Source organism: Carlito syrichta, unplaced genomic scaffold (assembly GCF_000164805.1).
Source record: "Carlito syrichta isolate Samal-C Ts95f unplaced genomic scaffold, Tarsius_syrichta-2.0.1 Scaffold305409, whole genome shotgun sequence".
NCBI lineage: Eukaryota > Metazoa > Chordata > Mammalia > Primates > Tarsiidae > Carlito > Carlito syrichta.
Window position 1 is genome coordinate 421,865 of NW_007249505.1, and position 20,895 is coordinate 442,759.

At 46.1% G+C, this 20,895-nt stretch overlaps 1 protein-coding gene across 1 annotated transcript in view; it reads right to left on the minus strand.

Moving 5' to 3' along the window:
* ADI1 (acireductone dioxygenase 1) overlaps window positions 1–19,867 on the minus strand; it is a 21,750-nt gene extending 1,883 nt beyond the window's left edge. Inside the window, exons 1-3 of the mRNA XM_008061664.1 lie at window positions 19,739–19,867; window positions 10,787–10,906; window positions 1,801–1,980 (exon numbers count right to left, since the gene is read on the minus strand). Of these exons, the coding sequence (XP_008059855.1) occupies window positions 1,801–1,980; window positions 10,787–10,906; window positions 19,739–19,858 (420 nt within the window). The 5' untranslated portion in view covers window positions 19,859–19,867. The remainder of the gene's footprint in view (window positions 1–1,800; window positions 1,981–10,786; window positions 10,907–19,738) is intronic.
* Between the last annotated feature and the right edge of the window lie 1,028 nt (window positions 19,868–20,895).

Genomic DNA, 20,895 nt, shown 5'->3' on the forward strand with positions numbered 1-20,895 from the left:
ATCAGCCGGGCATGGTAGCACTCGCCTGTAATTCCGGCTACTCCGAAGGCGGAGGTGGAAGGATCGCCGGAGCCCATCAGGTCGAGGCTGCGGTGGCCGGGAGCGGTCACTGCACTCTAGTCTGGGTGACAGAGTGAGACTCCAACTCAAAAAAAAAAAAAAAAAAAAGGAAACAACTTATACGCCAATCATTGGAGATCATCCACTCACTGCAATAAACTAATAATTAAATAAATACACACGCCTGTAGTTCCAGTTACTTGGAAGGCTGAGGTGGAAGGACTGCCTGAGCCCAGCAGGACAAGGCTGTGGTAGCTGTGAGCGTGCCACCACACTCCAGCCTGGGTGACAGAATGAGACTCCAACTCAAAAAAAAAAAAAAAAAAAAATCAGGGCACATCCAACAATGAAATACTATGCAGCTATAAATCAGGTATGAGACTCTTAACCTATTTATAAAACGACCCCCAAAGCATATCACTAGAAGCAAATGCAGAGTAACATACAGTCTGCTACCTTCTGTGTAAAAAGGAGGATAGGCCAGGTTCGGTGGCTCAGTCTGTCATCCCAGCACTTTGGGAGGCCGAGGCAAGTGGACTGCCTGAGTTCGCAGGTTCGAGACTAGCCTGGGCAACTTGGCAAGATCACATCTCTACAATAAATCAAAAATTAGCCAGGTGTGGTAGCATGCACCTATAGTTCCGGCTACTTGGAAGACTGAGGCGGAAGGATCGCTGGAGCCCAGCAAGTCGATGCTGTGGTGGCTGTGAGTATACCACTGCACTCCAGCCTGGGAGACGGAGTGAGACTCCGACTCAAAAAAAAGGAGGATAAAGAGAATACTGATTCACATTCACTTTAATATGCATAAAAACTCTCTTAAAAATATTTTTTTAATTGCAATACTGGGTACCTTCAGGGAGAGAAACTGGGAGGCTAGGGACAGGGGTCAGAGAAGAATTTTTCACTGTGTACCCTCTCTTAATTCTGAATGTTAAGCCGTATGCATTTATTATCTATTTGAAAATTCAACTTATATCTCAGCTTTAATCCAAATCACCTCGAGAAAACCCAAGCACTACTTTATGTATTTCTTTTCTTTTTTTTTTTTTTTTTTGAGTTGGAGTCTCACTCTGTCGCCCAGGCTGGAGTGCAGTGGCACACTCATGGCCACTGCAGCCTTGACCCTCCTGGTGACCCTTCCACCTCAGCCTTCCAAGTAGCCAGAACTACAGGTGCACACTATCATGCCCGGCTAATTTTTTGATTTACTGTAGAGATGAGGTCTTGCCAAGTTGCCCAGGCTGGCCTTGAACTCCTGAGTTCAGACAATCCTCTTGCCTTGGCCTCCCAAAGTGCTGGGATGACAGGCTTGAGTCATGGCGCCTGGCCGCAATCCTAATGACTGGATTGCACTACTGTTAAATTCCAAAACCGAAATGCTCAATGTAACAGCCCTGCAGACATCTCATAGCAATGCAGACATACTCCTAGAATTAAAAACAAAGGACGAGCTGGAGCAGGACTGCTTGCAGACTCACTCCGCATCCGCCTGCTGTGGCACATGCACTGCCAGGGGCAACCCCGTCCACCCACATCACAGGTAGGGGCTGCGGAGGTGTCACCTCGAGAGTCCCCACTACGGCTACAGGTATGTCTCTCCGTGAAGCACCAAGCAAGGGGCTCTGGGCTGCAGCCATGCTGATCACAGCCTGCAGGGTCACGCAGCCCCGCAGGCCAGATGCCATGGCCAGGGACACCAGCAGGACAGACTTCAGGATAAAGCACAGTGGCTCTTACCTTCTCATCCACCGTGAAGCGGTGGTAGATTCCTGCAGGGAGCGTTATCATGTCTCCTTTCTCCATGAAGATCCGGATCCACTTGTCCTCTTTATCCCTAACATCAAAGTACCCACTGCCATCCAGAATGTAGCGGATCTCATCGTCCAAGTGCAAGTGCTCCTCATAAAACATCTTAATCTAGCACAGAAGGGAGATTTCTGAAAGTTGCTGGACCAGTCACACACACTAGCACGGACCCACCGAAGCCTGAGCCTTCAGGAGACCAGAACTGCAGTAAATGGGTTTTCTCCCCGTAAAAATGAAAACTATACTCTATAAGAATTATTATAATACACCTAAGGGGCAGAGGTAGGATATTTTATGAAACCATCATCAACCAACAGGAAGAAGAAACACTTCCATAGCAGCACGTGCCTGGCAATATCCCAAACATTTGACGGCTATTTACTCGCTGAATGCTCACCACCCATGATGAAGGGACTCTGCCATCCCCATCTGACAGATGCAGGAATGGTGGCACAGAGAGACTAAGTCACTGGCCCAACCTCACACAGCAAGACAAGAGACACCCTGGCCCCGGCTTATGCCCACCCCAGTTCCGTGCACTCAGCAGTCACAGGGAGAAGCCACATGTATGTTAGGGAAAGACAGTCGCACACAATTCCTATTTGTTTGAGTCTACTTTTGTGTCTTCCTGAAGGTCTTTGCCCCTCAACATTTTATAATTAAAATATTCAAATGTGTAAAAATGTGAAAGACTTTACAGTAAATATCCATGCAGCCTTCACCCAGAATGCTCCCCATTCAAATCCTACTCTACTTGCATTGTTAACACTCCCCATTCCCCCAATCAGGAGCGTTTTAAAGTTTCCTTATACAGAGTTTATACATAACTGGAAAACCTATAATGGTATGGGAAAAAAATCCCCACTTATGATGAGATTTAGTAAAGCACATGAACACCTCATTGAGTTAGCGTTTTTTATTTTTTGAGTCGGAGTCTCACTTCGACGCCCAGGCTAGAGCACACTGGCACGCTCATGGCCATGCCAGCATCGACATGCTGGGCTCCACCGATCCTTCCACTTCACCTTCCAAGTAGCTGGAATTACAGGCACGTGCTACCATGCCCGGCTAATTTTTTGATTTATTGTAGAGATGAGGTCTCACCAAGTTGCCCAGGCAGGTCTCGAACCTGCAGGCTCAGGCAATCCACTCACCTCAGCCTCCCAAGGTGCGGTGTTACAGGCTGAGCCACCAAGTCCGGCTGAGGGAACTCTTTTAAAAAGGAGAAATAATATACATATATATGTACACATATGGTCCCATCATTATATATGTATAAACATGCTCTTTTCATAAAAAACACTATGATAACCAGAAACATGAAATTGGTTATCAAGAGGAGGTAGGTGGAAACAGTGTGGAAAAGAGGGGAGAAGGTGAGGTAGCTTTCTGTTTAGTTTTGATTTCAAATTTTATTGTTTTACAAATCAAATTAAATTAAAACAAGATTGGGAGGAAAAACCTTGAATTTGAAATTAAACAATATATTCATAAGCACACAAAGGGAAAAGAAATTAATCGAAGTAAATTTTGAACATGGTACTTTAATCTACCCTCCAGTCTAAGAACGAACTGCAAATAAAGCTTAGGCTCTGTGTAACAAACCCATTGTCTGCAATGGTGTGGGTGCAGCCATGCTTAAACTATTGTGTGTGTGCCAGGCACAGTGGCTCATGCTTGTAATCCCACCCTTTGGGAGGCTGCGGCGAAAGGACTGCCTGAGCCCACGGGTTTGAGACCAGCCTGAGCAACTTGGTGAGACTTTGTCTCTACAATAAATCAAAAAACTAGCTGGACGTTATGGTTCACACCTGTAGTTCCAGCTACTTAAAAGGCTGAGGTGAGGCCGGGCGCAGTGGCTCATACCTATAATCAATCTCAGCACTTTGGAAGTCCGAGGTGAGAGGATTGCCAGCCTGGGCATCTTGGTGAGACCTCATCTCTACAGTAAATAAAAATAAAAATAAAAATAAAAATTAGCTGGATGTGGTGGCATATGCCTGTAGTTCCATCTACTTGGAAGGCTGAGGGGAAGGATCGCCTGAGCCCAGCAGGTTGAGACTGCAGTGGCTATGAGCGTGCCACTGCACTCCAGCCTGGGTGACTGAATGACACTCTAAAAAAAAAAAAAGAAAGAGGTGATGGGATCTCCTGAGCCCAGCAGGTCGAGGCTGGGTGGCCACTGTACTCCAGTCTGAATGACAGAGTGAGACTCTGACTCAAAAATAAATAAATAAACTATTGTATGTGTATTATAGGACTGAGAAAACGAGTCAAAATATTGATATGACTGGGAACTGGACTTTTCAGAGTGGGAGAAAAGAGATACAAATACAGAATGAGGGAAAGAAAAGAAAAATCCTGTGGAGCTATGACTGGAATTAGAGTGTCGGTCTGAACTAATGATCTGATACATGCACATACTCGCACACACACATGTACATACACACCTTACTCAAGGTTCACTGACAGGACCTGGACACAATTACCTCATAGCAGCATTCCTGTCTGAGTTTCTAAATACCAGTTATCAGTCCCTCTTCTGACCGAGGACGGGTCAAGGAAAACAGGAGCTGAGCCTGGACACATCATGGATGCAGAAAGTAAAGGGGTGGGGATGTGTCAAAGGACAGGACCAGACAAAGATGCTCCCGCTTGCCAGGTCTGGAACAATGTGAACATTAAAATGAACTGCAGTAAGAATGGATCGTAGGCTGGGTGCAGTGCCTCACACCTACAATACCAGCACTTTGAGAAATTGAGGTGAGAGGATTACCTGAGCCCTCGGGTTCAAGACCAGCCTGGGCACCGTGGCGAGACCACATCTCTACAATAATCAAACAACTAGCCGGGCATGGTGGTGCATGTCAATAGTCCCAGCTACTTGGAAAGGCTGAGGCGGAAGGGTCTCTTGAGCCCAGCAGGTTGAGGCTGTGGTGGCTATGAGTATGCCACTGCACTCCAGCCTGGGCAACTGAGTGACACTCTGACTCAAAAAAGAATGGATCATAGACCAATAAGTAAAACAAGAAACCCACAAGGCTGTATGGATGATAAATGGATAGGAAAGAAATTCCTGACAGGAGGAAACCAATTCCACGTCGATCACCATTTTTACAACCATGATAGTAATAATCGATTTAGACAGGAATCATCAAGACTTACTAAAAATATCGAGTGAAAGTTTGATGCAAAACAGGATAGTCAGTCTAAAAGCAAGTCTCCACACATTTCATAACTAAAGTTACAAAGGAAAAAACTGGGAACTTCACAGAGCTTCACAGTATGCATGGTTGTGCACACAACACCACTGTGTGGGACTCCTGCCAAAGACACAGGCTAATCTAATCAGAAGGAAACTGACAACAAACTAAAGACCATCAGAAAATAAGGCTGTTATAGAAAGCAAGAGATAAGCCTATATCAAGAGGAGGGTTTGCCATGCCTGGTGGCTCACGCATGTAATCCCAGTACATTGGGAGGCTAAGGTAGAAGGAATTCAAGACCAGCCTGGACAACAAAGTGAGACACCCTTCCCCCCATATCTACAAAAAAATCATAGAAAAATTAGCTGGGTGTGGTGGTATGTGCCTGTAGTCCAGCTATTTAGGAGACTGAGGCAGGAGGATCACATTAGCCCAAAGGTTCAAGGTTGTGGTAAACTGGGATCATTCCACCGAACCTCACCCTGGGGGACAGAGTGAAGCCTTGTCACCAAAAAAAAAAAAAAAAAAAAAAGCGAGTTCTACACCAGGGGAAAAGCTCTTCTGGAAGATAACAATGAACATAATATAACTTACTAACATTAAACATCAGACAGGCCAGGATCGGTGGCTCAGCCTGTAATCCCGGGCTTTGGAAGGCCGAAGTGAGTGGATTGCCTGAGCCCACGGGTTCGAGACCTGCCTGGGCAACTTGGCGAGACCTCATCTCTACAATAAATCAAAAAATTAGCCAGGCGTTGGTAGCACACGCCTGTAATTCCGGCTACTTGGAAGACTGAGGTAGAAGGATCACCGGAGCCCAGCAGGTCGAGGCTGCAGTGACCAGGAGTGGCCACTGCACTCCAGTCTGGGCGACAGAGTGAGACTCCAACTCAAAAGAAAAAAAACATCAGACAAGCCTCTTGAGGCGGGGTAATCTAAAATTCCAAGTTAGAGTCAAACCATTCAAAGCCGAGAGAATCTAATGAATCACTGGAGTACTCAGTGAGAACTGAAGACAATATCTGTGCTCCCAACAGCAAAAATAATTCAATATAGAGCAAAGGAACTAAAATCACACACTATATCTATTTTTTAACAATTTCCATGTTCTTAAGCTCTTTTGTTCTTAGTTTGATTCTGTATTGTTGAATCCTCTGCTTGTGTTTTCTAAGGAGCTTATAGAAGTTGCTACTCCATCCTAACAAATAAAAGCTGAACAAACTGAAAAATCTATAACTCTTTGTAATTCTAAAAGAGAAGTGAGGTCACAGAACAAACCACCACCCCCAAGACTGAAGAGACAGACAAATAATTACAATTAATCAGAGCAGAAATCTCCATGGGAACCAGTGCCAGGGTAGGGAAACCTGAACTGTAATTGATGAACTATTGGAAGCTCAGTGTAGACAAGTCTGAGAGTTAAAAACTCCAGACCCTGTCTTCAGGGGTCCCACAATTTTGTGCACTTGATCTGCAAAAGCTCTACCAGAGTCTCATAGTGAATAACAGAGAAAAATTATCTTATGCTTCTGGCAGGGGGAAAAGAAACAGACCATTTTGAAATATATCAGAGTACTGGGTCCCTAAGAAGATCTGAACTGAGGAGAAATTAGTTAGCCAGATCCCAACCTGCTAGATTTTTGTCAGAGCCTAACTGACCAAGATAAAGCAAAATACCTGACTCCAGTCCCCTCCAGAATCCCAAGGGGATGTTGTGATTGAATACCCTGTAGTCCTCATGTCCCACGTGGGGGAATGTGTGGCAAAGGGAGTCTGAGAAGCATTGGTGAAGTCCACAGTCCAGAGGCATAAGCTCACTAAAGACTGAGACTCCCCTAGTTAAAGAGATAAGAAAAAAGTGGCTCATGCCTATAATCCCAGCACTTTGGGAAGCTGAGGTGAGAGGACTGCCTGAGCCCACAGGTTCCAGACCAACCTGGTCACCTTGGTGAGACCCAGCCTGGTCAACTTGGCAAGACCTCATCTCTACAATAAATTTTAAAAAAGTAGCCAGGCATGGTGGTATGTGCCTGTGGTTCCAGCTACTTGGAAGGTTGAGGCAGAAGGATCACCTGAGCCCAGCAGGTCAAGGGTGTGGTGGCTGTGAGCGTGCACTGCACTCCAGCCTGGGTGACAGAGTAAGACCCCAATGCAAAAAAAAAGAAAGGAAAGGAAAAGACATACTGATTGGAAAGAAACAAAACTGTCTTTGTTCACAGATGACATTACTGTCCATGTAAAAAAATTTTTAAAAAGTCAATTTAAACAGATCCTGGGGGCCAGGAGTGGTGACTCATGCCTATAATCCCAGCACATCGTCTGAGCCCACGGGTTCAAGACCAACCTGGGCAACTTGGTGAGACCTGTCTCTACAATAAATCAAAAAATTAGCCAGGTATGGTGGTGTGTGGCTGTAGTTCCAGCTACTTGAAAGGCTGAGGCAGAAGGATCACCTGAGCCTGGCAGCTCGAGGCTGTGGCCGTGAGCGTGCCACTGTACTCCAGCTTGGGCGACAGAGTGAGACTCCAACTCAAAAAAAAAAAAAAAAGTAAAGTCTAATAAAAACTTTTTAAAATTAAAGGCATTCATACTCACAAAAGTTGAAATAGGCCAGGCTTGGAAGCTCAGTCTGTAATCCCACCACTTTGGGAGACCGAGGCAAGTGGATTGCCTAAGCCCATGGGTTCAAGACCAGCCCAGCAACTTGGCAAGACCTCATATCTACAACAACAACAAAAAAATTAGACGGGCATGGTAGCACATGCCTGTAGTTCCGGCTACTTGAAAGGCTGAGACAGAAGGATCACCGAAGCCCAGCAGGTCGACGCTGGGGTAGCCATGAGCGTGCCATCACATTCCAGCCTGAGTGAGAGAGTGAGACTCCAACTCAATTAAAAAAAAAAAAGTTTTAATTCCTCAATAAATTTATATTTGCACGATCAGAAAAATATATATATATAAATCTTAAGTCCAGGCACGGTGGCTCATGGCTATAATCCCAGCATTTTGGCAGGCCAAGAGGGAGGATGCTTGAGACCAGGAATTTGAGACTAGCCTAGGCAACATAGTAAGACCTTGTCTCTACCAAAAAAAAAAATTAGCCAGGCACAGTGGCACACACCTGTAGTCCCTGCTACTCAGGAGGCTGACACAGGAGGATCACCTGAGCCCACTAGGTAAAGACTGCCTTGAGCCATGATTATGCCATTGCACTCCAGCCTGGGCAACAGAATGAGACTCCAACTCAAAAAAAAGGTACATTTACTATTTTAACAAAAATATAAAGCAACGTAGTATGTGGTTTATCAAAGTAAATGGTAAAACAACAATAGCACAAGATCAGGAGGGTAGAAATGGAGGCACATGCTTTCTACTACATGGACGGTGTAATAATGCTGAAAGGTAGGCTAAGTCAAGGATGGGACTTCTCGTTTCTGGAATGACCTGTAAAGCACTTAGAAGTCCTCACTCTCATGCTTTTCTTACATGCATCAGGAACTGAAATTAGGAGACAAACTGCTATACTAAAATCTAGAGAGACAGATGAATACAGGTATCACCCCTGAGCTCATTCACTGGGAGCTGTGAACTGGTGGGAACACCTCCCTGGCAATTTTGACAAAATGCTGGAGGCTGAGTGTGGCCTAGCTTGAGAGTGAAAGATCTTGGGAGCCCAGTCTTAGGGGTCCCCCCCCCACTCTTATGGGCTTTCTATCCAGCAACCCCACCCTGCTCTCACAGTAAAGATTCAAGAGAAATCCCCTCATATTTCCTTTCAGGGGGGAAAAGAAGCATTTTTAAATGCTCCCAGAACTCTGCCCATAACAAAGACCGACACTCCATGGGAAACAAGTTTACCGGCCCCAGCTCTGATCTGGGGAAAGGGCAACTGGCCAAATCCAGCTCCCTCTTACCTAAAAGGAGAAAAGAGGAAGCTAAGAAACACTTTCCAAAGGTTGGTCCAAACACTCAAGCCTGTAGAAAGACTGAGCTTTAATCATAAAAATACAGAATGCCTCTTCTCTCCCACATCTTTTTTTTTTTTTTTTTTGAGTTGGAGTTTCACTCTGTCGCCCAGACTGGAGTGCAGTGGCACGCTCCCAGCCACTGCAGCCTTGACCTGCTGGGCTCTAGTGATCCTTCCACCTCAGCCTCCCAAGTAGCTGGAACTACAGGCACGCGCTACCACGCCCAGCTCATTTTGATTTATTGTAGAGATGAGGTCTCACCAAGTTGCCCAGTTGGGTCTCGAACCCTCGGGCTCAGGCAATTCACTCACCTCAGCCTCCCAAAGGCGCGGGATTACAGGCTGAGCCACAGAGCCCGGCTTCTCCCACATCTTACTACCACATTAACAGAGCTCCAGAATAATAAAAGAGAATTAAAGCTGCAGAAAACAAATCTCTTTACAAAAGAGTTTTTGGGGAAAAGCAAATACTTCACGGGGGACAAAAAACAAGACAAAAACAAATCTCAAGGCCAGCACGGTGGCTCATGCCTATAATCCCAGTACCTTGGGAGGCCGAGGTGAGAAGATTGCCTGAGCCCACAGGCTTAAGCTCAGCCCGGGCAACTTGGTGAGACTTCATCTCCACAAGAAATCAAAAAATTAGCTGGGAGTGGTGGCACGTGTCTGTAGTTCCAGCTACTTGGAAGGTTAAGGCGGAAGGATCACCTGAGCCCAGCAGTTCAAGGCTGTGGTGGCGGTGAGCGTGCCCCTGCACTCCAGCCGGGGCTACAGAGAGACTTGGTCTCAAAAAAAAAAAAAAAAAAACACCAAACCATACATCCATACACACAGAAGAAACTAAAGCCTCTGGCACCTGCAGTTATAGCAAACATTAAGCACAGCACAATTCCTGATCAGATAACATAAAACCCCACATTAATGACTTATTTACCTCAGTTCCTATGAACAGATACAGCATGTCAGGCTAGCAACAAAAACAATAAAATATGCTGTAAGGCAAGAAAAAATATAGTCTGAAGAGGCCAAGCAAGCATCAGGACTGACAGGCTGACAGGTCGAGTTGGAGTCACCTTTCACACCCAAAGTGAGCGCCCGATCACATTTCTGACACATCTAGACTCCCGACACCCACTGACATCTGCCTGTGATTTAAGAAAACACCTAAAGTCTAGCTGGTCTCCGGAGCAACAATTAAGGCTGACACTCTCCAAGGACATCAGACCAGGCCAGTCCTTCAGAAAAAGAGAGAGAATATACAGATTACTAATAACAGGAATGAGAGAAGACAGTGCTAGAGACTTTACAGATATTAAAAGGATAATAGGAAATATTCCAAATAACTTTATAACAATAAATGTGACAACTCAGATGAAATGTACAAATGGCTTGAGAGACACAAACTACTAAAGCTCATTCAAGAAGAAATAGAGTCTGAATAGCCCTGTACCTACTAAAGAAACTGAATTCATAGTATGAAACCTTCCCACAAGAAAACTCCAATCCCAGATGCCCTCACTGGTAAATCTCCAATCACAAGGAAAGAGTAATACTATTCTATATTCTACACATATTCTTCCAAAAAAGTGAAGAGGAGGGACTCCTTCTCAGCTCATTCTATGAAGACAGCACTACTCTTACACAAAATCCAAATGAAGACATTAAAAGGAAAAACAAAAATCTTGTGTTTATTAGTAGTAAATTTAATGAGTTTCCCTTTTCAAATAACTGAGGGCTCCTTTACCTTTTCTTCATAATTGGGTAGTTTATCTTTGCATATGGTTATTATGTCCATCCAGGAGTAGTTTCTCTCTCTTCGGATCTTTTCTAATTCTGGATCATTCTCATATATGTCAGCATCCAGCTAAGAAAGTTTAAATGACAAAAAGGAGTTCACATTAGTACAAGGAGATGTAGAAACATTCTCTTTCTGGGTCTCCCATATGATGATACTCCAAATTTATTATTTATTCTTCTGTAAGCCCTAAACTAACCATCCTTCAGTTCCTCTGTTTATTTCTCTTAACAGATTTTCCATTCTCTAAAACACCAGCTACAAATAATGGAGTTCTGCCTTCCTTCTCTGCAACAGTCCACCCTGAGGGAGTCTTTTTCACATTTCAAAGTGATGCTCTCATCACCTCAAGCCTGTCCAACCTGTTCACATCCCTGACTGTGCCCTGTTTCTCTGCCATCATCCTACTAGGCGATCCTCTATGGCATTTCTCTGGGTCAGTTTGTTTCCCTGGGCCCAAACATCTCATGGGCTCATGGCCCCGTTGACATTTCTACTTCTGTCTTCTTCCTCTATTTATTTATTTTTTTTGAAGTTAGAGTCTCACTCTGTCATCTAGGCTGCAGTACAGCAGCATATCTCACAGCCACCAAAGCCTTCACCTGCTGGGCTCAGGCGATCCTTCCGCCTCAGCCTTCCAAGTAGCTGAAATTACAGGCACATGCCACCATGCCTGGCTAATTTTTATTTTTTATTTTATATTTATTGTAGAGATGAGGTCTGGCCAAATTGCCCAGGTTGGTCTGGAACCCACGGACTCAGGGAATCCTTGCTTTGGCCTCCCAAAGTGCTGGGATTATAGGCGTGAGCCACCGTACCCAGCCTATCTACATTCCAAACCAAATAGGATAATTTGCTACTCTTTTTTCTTTTTTTTCCACCCAGACTGGAACAAAATGGCACATTCTTTCTGCATTAGCCTCCCAAGTAGCTGAGACTACAGGCACATGCCACCACTCCAGGCTAATTTTTCTTTTTTGTTGTTGTTGAGACAGAGTCTTACTTTGTTGCCCAGATTGGTCTCAAACTCCTAGCCTCAAACAATCCTTCTGCCTCAGCCTCCCAAAGTGCTGGGATTATAGGTATAAGCCACAGCACCTAGCCAACTTGCTACTCCTAAAAATACTTGGGTTAGATTAGGTGGCTCACTCCTATAATCTCAGCACTTTGGGATGCCGAGGTGGAGGATTTCTTGAGGTTAGGAATTCGAGATTAGCCTGAGAAACATAGAGACCCTGTCTCTACTTAAAAAAAAATTTAAAACAAATTTATTTCTAAAAATTTAATATGTCACATCCTACACCCTTAGACTTTCTATACCTAAAATGCCCATACAACTTTTTCACTTATCACAATCCTATCTATTCTGTAAATTTCCATTTTACTGGTCTTTTTTCATGAAACACTTCCCTAGAGCTCCACACAGAATTAATCTGAACTCCTACTTAAAACTACAGGCAATGAATTTAATATCCTTTGCTTTACGTTCTGCAATAAAATGTATATTTTATTACCACTACTGACCAATAAACTTCAGAATATCTCAAGGTATTAGTCATTAATATATTATTTGTTACAAAGAGGACCCCAGAAATTAGCAAATCCATGGCATAATATGCACAGTGCTATTTGCCATGGCCTGAATGTGTGCCCTCAAAACTAACATGTTGAAACTTAACACCAATGTGACAGCATCTAGAGGTGGGACCTTTAGAAGGTGATAAAGTCATGAAGGAAAAGCCTTCATTTATGGGATTCGTGACCTTATAAAGAGGTGCACGGGAGTAGTTTGCTCCTTCCACCATGTGAGGGCACAGCAAGGAAACAGCCACCTATGTGGAACACTGAATGTGCTGACACCTTGATCCTGGACTTCCCAGATTCTACAACTCTTCCCAGATAAACTAGTCCAGCTGCTTCCCTCATGGTCAGTCGAAGACGAGAGGCAGAAACTAGGAAGGAAGAGAGTTTATTCTGCAACCAGGTTATACGGAGATTGGCGGTATCTTGACCAAAAACCGATCAAGGGCAGTATGACTTACTCAAGGTTTATATTCCACGGCCTCATCCAACCCAAAGGCTAAATTAATAAGGACACGACTCAAGATCTCCTAATCATCCTTTACCCACTCCTGGGACTGAATTAACAAGGCCCATGGGCAGCTGTGGAATGACCCAACATCTCCTAATCATGCTGATGGTTCCTTAAGGTGGAATGGGAAGTTACAACAATCAAAGAAGCTACCTTGGTACATATACAGAGCCAACTTCAAGTCAAACATGAGATATGTAAGAAACCCTCATTCCAGTGCCTTCGCCTATAACACAACTGTAAGAAATAAATTTCTGTTGTTTACAAATTACCCAGTTTAGGGTGTTTTTGCAATTTTGTTATAACAGCAGGTACTTAATTTATTTCTTATTAAAACAATATAACTTCTTGTTGGGAGCCGGCTGTGGAGGCCTGCCTAAGCATTAGGGATCCAGGTGGGCTGCGGACCTTGAGACCACCAGGCTGGTTCAGGAGCTGAAGGCCCATTCCCTCCTCCTTTCCTTGTTGTTTAGCATTACCCACTGGCAGGGATTTTGATGATCTAAGCATGAAGTTCTGAGAATATGACAGGCATGGCTGACTCTAGGGATCCATGGTTCCCGTTTCTCACAGACCACGGTTTCGGCTTTAAACTTAACACAGTTCAAACTCAGATCACATTTGGGAGCCTTATACATGATACAAGCTTCTTTATAAGATTTAAAAATATATTTGTAGAATTAATATATACATTTAGAGAGCTGTTTCCAGCTTTAGATGGTTATCTAGGGTTACCAGAAATGGCCCAGCAAACTTTGGGCTGGGCCACATTCCTAAGGGCCCAGCTTCCATTTTCGGCTGGGCTGCATTCTTTTAAACGGGTTCTTTAGTTACAATTAGTGTAAGTTTTTTCTACTTATAATAGAAACTGAATTTAACTTATTCATAGAAAGTATTGTAGAATAGGTCATGCTACGTGAGGGACTTATGTTAGTTCAAGCGTGATCAAACATGATACCTTAAGGTTTTATAAGAATACAGCTAACTTTAGAAATTTCTTTGTTCCTACTTTCTACTGATTGCAGTTTTGGCTTTAGTACAATTACAGTTTGTATTTGGGTTTTATTTTAGAAGATTTATTGCTGAGGATTAGGAATTAGAAACTTTTATAGAAATTAAGGTAGATACATAGGATTTTAGGATAGCCATTTTGTTAAGAGATCATAATCAACTGTTCCTGGAAATGGCCCAGCTTGATCTTTGGGCTGGGCCACATTCTATAGGAACTGGTTTGAGCTATAATTAAGAGTTGTTTATAGTACAGGTAACATTAGCACAGATAAGAAAGATATTAGGAATTCAGTCAGTTAAATTGCTTTTGAGGAATATAAACCAAGCATGAGGAACAGTGAGATAACTTTGGGATTATCCTTCCTCATTCTTGGGGAAAACACCTGGTGGGCGGGGATGCCCCCCCCCAACCTAGCTTTGTGTTCATGTAAAACTCTTGTGATTTGATTAAGATTGTTCTTCCTCATGCTTAAGGAAACGCCTGGAAGGTGGGGGACGCCCCCCACCTACCAGGCTTTGTGTTCATGTGAAAGTCTTGTGATTTAACATGTGAAAGTTTGGGATAAAAGACTCAACGGTTGGTCCCAGTAAACGGCTTCTGCTCATTTCACTGAACAGTTGTCCACTTTCTTTCTTTCTCTTTATATCTATCCCTCCATCTTTCTTTCAATATCTATTCCTACTACAGAATCGGCTTCTGCACTAGACAGAGTCCAGTCTCTTTCTTTCTCCTTATTTCTCCAGAATATTCGCCGACGCTGCCCCACCTTCCAGGGACCCTCTAAATCTCTTTTGGGGGGCTGGCCCCCCATAACTTCTAATTGTTTGTAAATGTGCATGAGAAAGGGCTCTCTATTACTCTGCTATGTCACTAATAACAGATATGCAAAAATGGTCCATATCTGTTCCCACTGTGAGCAAAAATTATGAAAGGCCATTGTTTTGGACTAAGCGCCTGCAATAGGCCCCAACAGACCAGACCAGCTCAATGCAAATTAATCAAGCTGAAACTTTCTTTTTTGAGTTGGAGTCTCACACTGTCCCCCAGGCTGGAGTGCAGTGGCACACTCACAGCCACCCCAGCGTTAACCTGCTAGGCTCCAGCGATCCTTCCACCTCAGTCTTCCAAGTAGCTGGAACTACAGGTGTGCGCTACCATGCCTGGCTAATTTTTGATTTATTGTAGAGACGAGGTTTCACCAAGGTGCCCAAGCTGATCTCAAACCTGTGGGCTCAGGCAATCCACTCGCCTTGGCCTCCCAAAGTGCTAGGATTACAAGCTGAACTACTGAGCCCGACTCCAGGTGAAACTTAAAGGAAGCAGGTAGATCCTGAAACAGACCAGTTTTTCCTGAAAACAGGAGATAGCAGTCTACAAGTCGGCATAATAAGGAAGCCTCTGCTTTAACACTTACCAAAAGTCACCTGAAACTAACCAATCAGCTTTCTTTCCTATTATTCTGGTTCTTGTTCCCAACTTTCAAAACCCACCATCCTGCCATTGCCTGGTGGCGCATTCATTCTATTTTGTAGAATGGAGACTGTCTCAATACGTGAATCAACAATAAAAGCCAATTAGATCTTTAATCAATTTGTTGTAATTTTGTTTTTTGACACCACTGATCCAAAATGGTTATTAAGAAAGCATATAAAAATACACAGGATAGTAAAACCAGAGTAAACATAATTAAATTGATAGCCTTTTGACTTAATTCAGAGCAGAACTAAAAGGTAGGAGAAACTAGGTCTGATCCCATGGAATAACCCAAAAGATGACTTTTATTTATTTTTATTTTTTTTTGAGTTGGTGTCTCACTCTGCCACCCAGACTAGAGTGCAGAGGCCGCTCCCGGCCACCGCAGCCTCGACCTGCTGGGCTCCGGCGATCCTTCCGCCTCAGCCTTCCAAGTAGCTGGAACTACAGGCACGTGCTACCAACCCCAGCTAATTTTTGATTTATTGTAGAGATGAGGTCTCGCCAAGTTGCCCGAGCGGGTCTAGAACCCGTGGGCTCAGGCAATCCACTCACCTCAGCCTCCCAAGGCTGAGCGGGATTACAGGCTGAGCCACAGAGCCCAGCAAAAAAGATGACTTTTAAAATAAGTGTTGTTTTATTTTTTGGATACATGTAAAAATTAATCTGTAATCTCATTCTCGCTCTTCAACTGTCAAATGCACAATGAAACTCCCAAAGTGCACTAATGTGAACCCTCCGATTACTTGAGCTATGGATACATCAGATTTTGTTATAAATCTGTAAACTAAAAATAAAATGCTAAGGCCCTCAACCAACTGAATGGATCCCCTCTGGACCAAGGGAAACCTGAAAAACTAAACTCTAAGCTATGCTGGAAAAGGTGGTTGACATTATACCCTCTACCTTGCAGAGTTTAGGCACAACTGACTAGCTTTGACATTTAAATAGAGATCATAGCTGGGCTTGGTGGCTCAGCCTGTAATCCCGTGCTTTGGGAGGCTGAGGTGAGTGGATTGCCTGAGCCCGCGGGTTCGAGACCCGCCTGGGCAACTTGGCAAAACCTCATCTCAAATAAATAAAAAAATTAGCCGGGCATGGTAGTGCACGCCCGTAGTTCCAGCTACTCGGAAAGCTGAGACGGAAGGATCGCCGGAGCCCAGCAGGTCGAGGTTGCGGTGGCCGGGAGCGGCTACTGTACTCCAGTATGGGCGACAGAGTGAGACTCCAACTCAAAAAAAAAAAAACTAAAATAAAATAAAATAGAGATCGTAAGAATGACAAAACAGACTCTGTGGCAATAAGATACTAAATTCTAACCTGACTCTAGTATAGCAACATGACAGATAGCAGGCTATAAAGGAAAGAAAAATATTTTACACCAAAATATACTTTGACATATCTTGAAATAGCCCAGCAAAGCAGTCTTTCTTGGGGGGAAATACATACTTGCATCTGTAGACAATCTCCATCAACATAGCCAGATCTTTCCCCTTCGACACCTTTCTGGTGCCAGGAGGGATTTACTGAGTCTGACCCCTTTAAATTCTGAGTAAGAGACCTTTCCCATCTATTCTTTCTAAGGGCTACCGCCTAAGAGTCGCCTAAGAGTCTTCATCCTGTAATCCCCGCGCCTTTGGGATCGCTGGAGCCCAGCAGGTTGAGGCTGCGGTGGCCGGGAGCGGCCACTGCACTCCAGTCTGGGCGACAGAGTAAGACTCCAACTCAAAAAAAAACAACCTTGGTGTCCACAACCCCCTTATCTCAACTTGGCATTTTTCACTACTGATTTCAGGACTTTAGATAATAGCTTAACTGTATCAACCATCCATTAAAGGATTCCTGAAATCCACCTATGACCTGTAAGCCTCGCATGCCATTCCCTCCCCCCCGCACCCCAAGATGTGCCACCTTTCCTGGCCAAACCAATGCACATCCCACATGTACTGATTGATGCCCTGGCCTGTAAACTTGTTTCCCTTAAATATATAAAACCAGGCTGCAACTCAACCACCTTTGGCATATGTTCCCAGGACCTCTTGAGACTGTGCCTCAGGCCATGGTCACTCTTACCTGGCTCAAAATAAACCTCTTTAAATATTTTACAGAGTTTGATGTTTCATCAACAGATCAAAATTTATTTTCCTCTCATGACAACAACCATAAACCACTTGATTGTATTCAAGATGGTACCTTACAGAAAGTTAGGTTGACAAAAAGATGCCAAACTCTATATTTTAAGATGCTTTATTCTTGAGCCAAACTTGAGGTCTTAAGCCTGGGTAAACCTACCCTCAGGAGGCCCTCAGAATGTGTGCCCACTGTTTGCAAACGGTGGCTTGGTTATACACATTTTAGGAAGGAAGAAGTTACAAGAAACCATAAGTCAATACATGTGGTATTTCCATTGTTTTGGCCCAGTAAGGAGGGGTATTTCCAAGCTGGGGCTTGCAGGTAACAGGTGGATTCAAAGATTTCTTATCTGGTAATTTGTAGTTCTTATCTTAGGAATTTGGGGAATTAGCAGAGAAGGTGCTTTGTTAAGATAAAGGGATGGAAAACTCCAGGGTTGTTGACATCCAGATAAAGTCCTGTATGTGGTAGACTTTAGGGAGGATAGGTAAGTGTCTTAGGTTTCCTGGAGTCTGAGAATCATATCCCTACAATAAATTAAAAAAATAAACCAGGCGTGGTAGCGCAAGCCTGTAGTTCCAGCTACTTGGAAGGATGAGGCACAAGGATTGCTTGCACCCGGCAGGTCAAGGCTGTGGTGGCGGTGAGTGTGTCACTGCACTCCAGCCTGGGCGACAGAGTGAGGCTCTGACTCAAAAAAAAAAAAAAAAAAAGGATGAGGCTTAGTCCTCAAATCTTATCCCCAGGAAAACACAAATACTATATAAAAATTAACGTGCATAACCTTTTTGGTATTGCTATGCCAAAGGTGAGTTTCTCTACTCAACAAGATGTGCGATGGAGCACTGTCACTCTTCTGTTGTCTAATGCGGACCAGATTGATCTCTTAAAGATGTTATGCAGGAATACTCTCTCCCAAGGAAAAAAAGAGTGACATCAGGGTAAACCAGTGTATTTCACTTTAATCACACCAGCGCAGTACAGCGAAAAGCAAAAACACCTCATAGATTTGACCCAGTCACCTCTCAGCCTACCCAAAAACATCTCATAGATTTGACCCAATTACCTCTCAGCCTACCCCTGAGGCTTCACCGGATCCTCCCCCTACAGTAAGCCTGGGATATCTCAAAACCATTAGAAAGCAAACAGGAGAGCTGGTAGGGGCCAGTGCCATGCAAACACTGGAACATTTGTGCAAGCTTGACCACACACCAAACCCTCCAGAGATCAAGTTACAGAGGGCAGGGCTCACGCTGGCGCCCGGCCTTGAGGTTGAGCCCAGCTCTTCAGTGCGTGCTGATGATGCTCCTCCATCCCCCTCGGAACCGCAAGGCAAGACAATTCCCGCGCGCCTTCCCGGTTCCGGTCGCCCAAGATCCTGGCGCCGGGCCTGGCTCCCGAACTCCGCCTGCCGGGAGCGACTCCCGGACACACGCCCGACAGACCGCAGCAAGACCCTGCGGGATCCCATCTTTTTCCGGGAGGGCCCATCTCCTCCCCTGGGCACCTCTCATGCAGTCTCGCCTCCCCAGCCAGAACAGACACCAGGACCTTGGAGTGAGGGCAACCAGACAGGTGAGGAGCCTCCACCCAGCTCAAAGGCCGAGCCCGCCACCCGCAGAGCCCACACACTCTCCCAGCCACCACCAACTCCTGGGTCAAGCAAGCCCAGCGCTTCTCCTGCGCCGGGCCACCGACCACAGGGACCCGCTGCTGAGCATGCGCAGTGCGTCGCCGGTGCTGCGCCACCGACCGCCTAGGCCCGCTGCTGAGCATGCGCATCACATCGCAGCACCGGGAGCTGGACGCAGAGCGCGTAGCCCCACTGTTGGGCATGCGCAGCACGTTGCGGCAGCGGGAAGGAGCCGCGGACCACTTGGGCCCGCTGCAGAGCACGCGCAGCACATGGTGGCACCAGCAACAGGCGGCAGACCAACTAGCCCTGCTGCTGAGCATGCGCAGCACATCGCGGCGCCGAGAGGGGGCCGCAGTAGCCATGCTGCTGAGCATGCGCGACGTGCCCGGGACGTCAGCGCCTCGGCACCCGACCACTCAGCCCCCCGGCGCGCATGCGCGATACGCCCCGGGGAGCACCAGCCGCTGTCTCTCCCTCGGAGCGGGCGGGGGCCCCGGGGCCCGGAGGTCGCATCCCCCGCTGGTTCCACGAGCCCCGGGGCCCAGCCCCGTCTACCTTCCAGTAGAGCACCCCGAGCTGGCGCAGTCGCTCCAGGTCCACCCGGCGGCCGGGCTCGGGGCGGTGCGGCCGCCGCGGGTCGTCCCGAGAGTCGTCCATGTACCAGGCCTGCACCATGGCCGCGGGCGAGGAGGGCCGCGTGGAAAGGCTGCCGGGGCAGGGGCCGCCCGGAGCGTGTTCTTTTATAGGGAGGCGTAAGCCCGGCTGCACGGAGCCCAGCGATTGGGCGGTGCGTCGGCGAGTGCCTCCCGGGGGCTGGCCCCGCTCCGCAGGGCTGCTTGTGCGCACAGGCCCGAGGCGAGGGATCATCGCCGGGAACCGGAGATCCGCCAGTCCGGCCGAGGGAATTTGGGGGGCCTGTGTGGGCCCCCCCTGACGCTTACCCAACTGAGCCCTACGGGCCAGGGTGGCGGGTGCTTACCCTGCCAGCTGTTTCAGGAGCGGGGCTCAAGGTGAAATAGGCATGGCGAGCACCGCACCAATGCCTTAGGCTACGCGGCGCTGTTGTCTCCTTGGATCTTCAGAACAGTCTTATGGCAAAAGGAACACTTTCTCTCTTACAGTAAAGAAAGCAAATTTGTAAAACAGTGATTATGTTAAGTTCATGCAGCTCATGGGGGGCACAGTTAAGGTTTGAAAGCAGAGCGGGTCACACAGGACCCCAGCTATCAGCGTGAAACATTGCCCTCGCCAGTTCCCAGGTTTTGGCAGCATTTGCAGTTTGCAGTACTGTCGGCTTATTTTATTTTATTTTATTGAGTTGGAGTCTCACTCTGTCGCCCAGACTGGAGTGAAGTGGTCACTCCCAACCACCGCAGCCTAGACCTGCTGGGCTCCGATGATCCTTCCGCCTCAGCCTTCCAAGTAGCTGGAACTACAGGCGCGCGCTACCACGCCTGGCTAATTTTTTATTTATTGTAGAGATGAGGTCTCGCTGCCCAGGCGGGTCTCGAACCCGCGGGCTCAGGCAATCCACTCACCTCAGCCTCCCAAAGGCGCGCAATTACAGGCTGAGCCACCGAGCCCGGCTTATTCTAAAATTTATAGGAGATCCTTTTGTAGCTGGAACGACAGGCGCGTGCTACCATGCCCGGCTTTTATTTTTGAGTTGGAGTCTCACTCTGTCGCCCAGACTGGAGTGCAGTGGCCGCTCC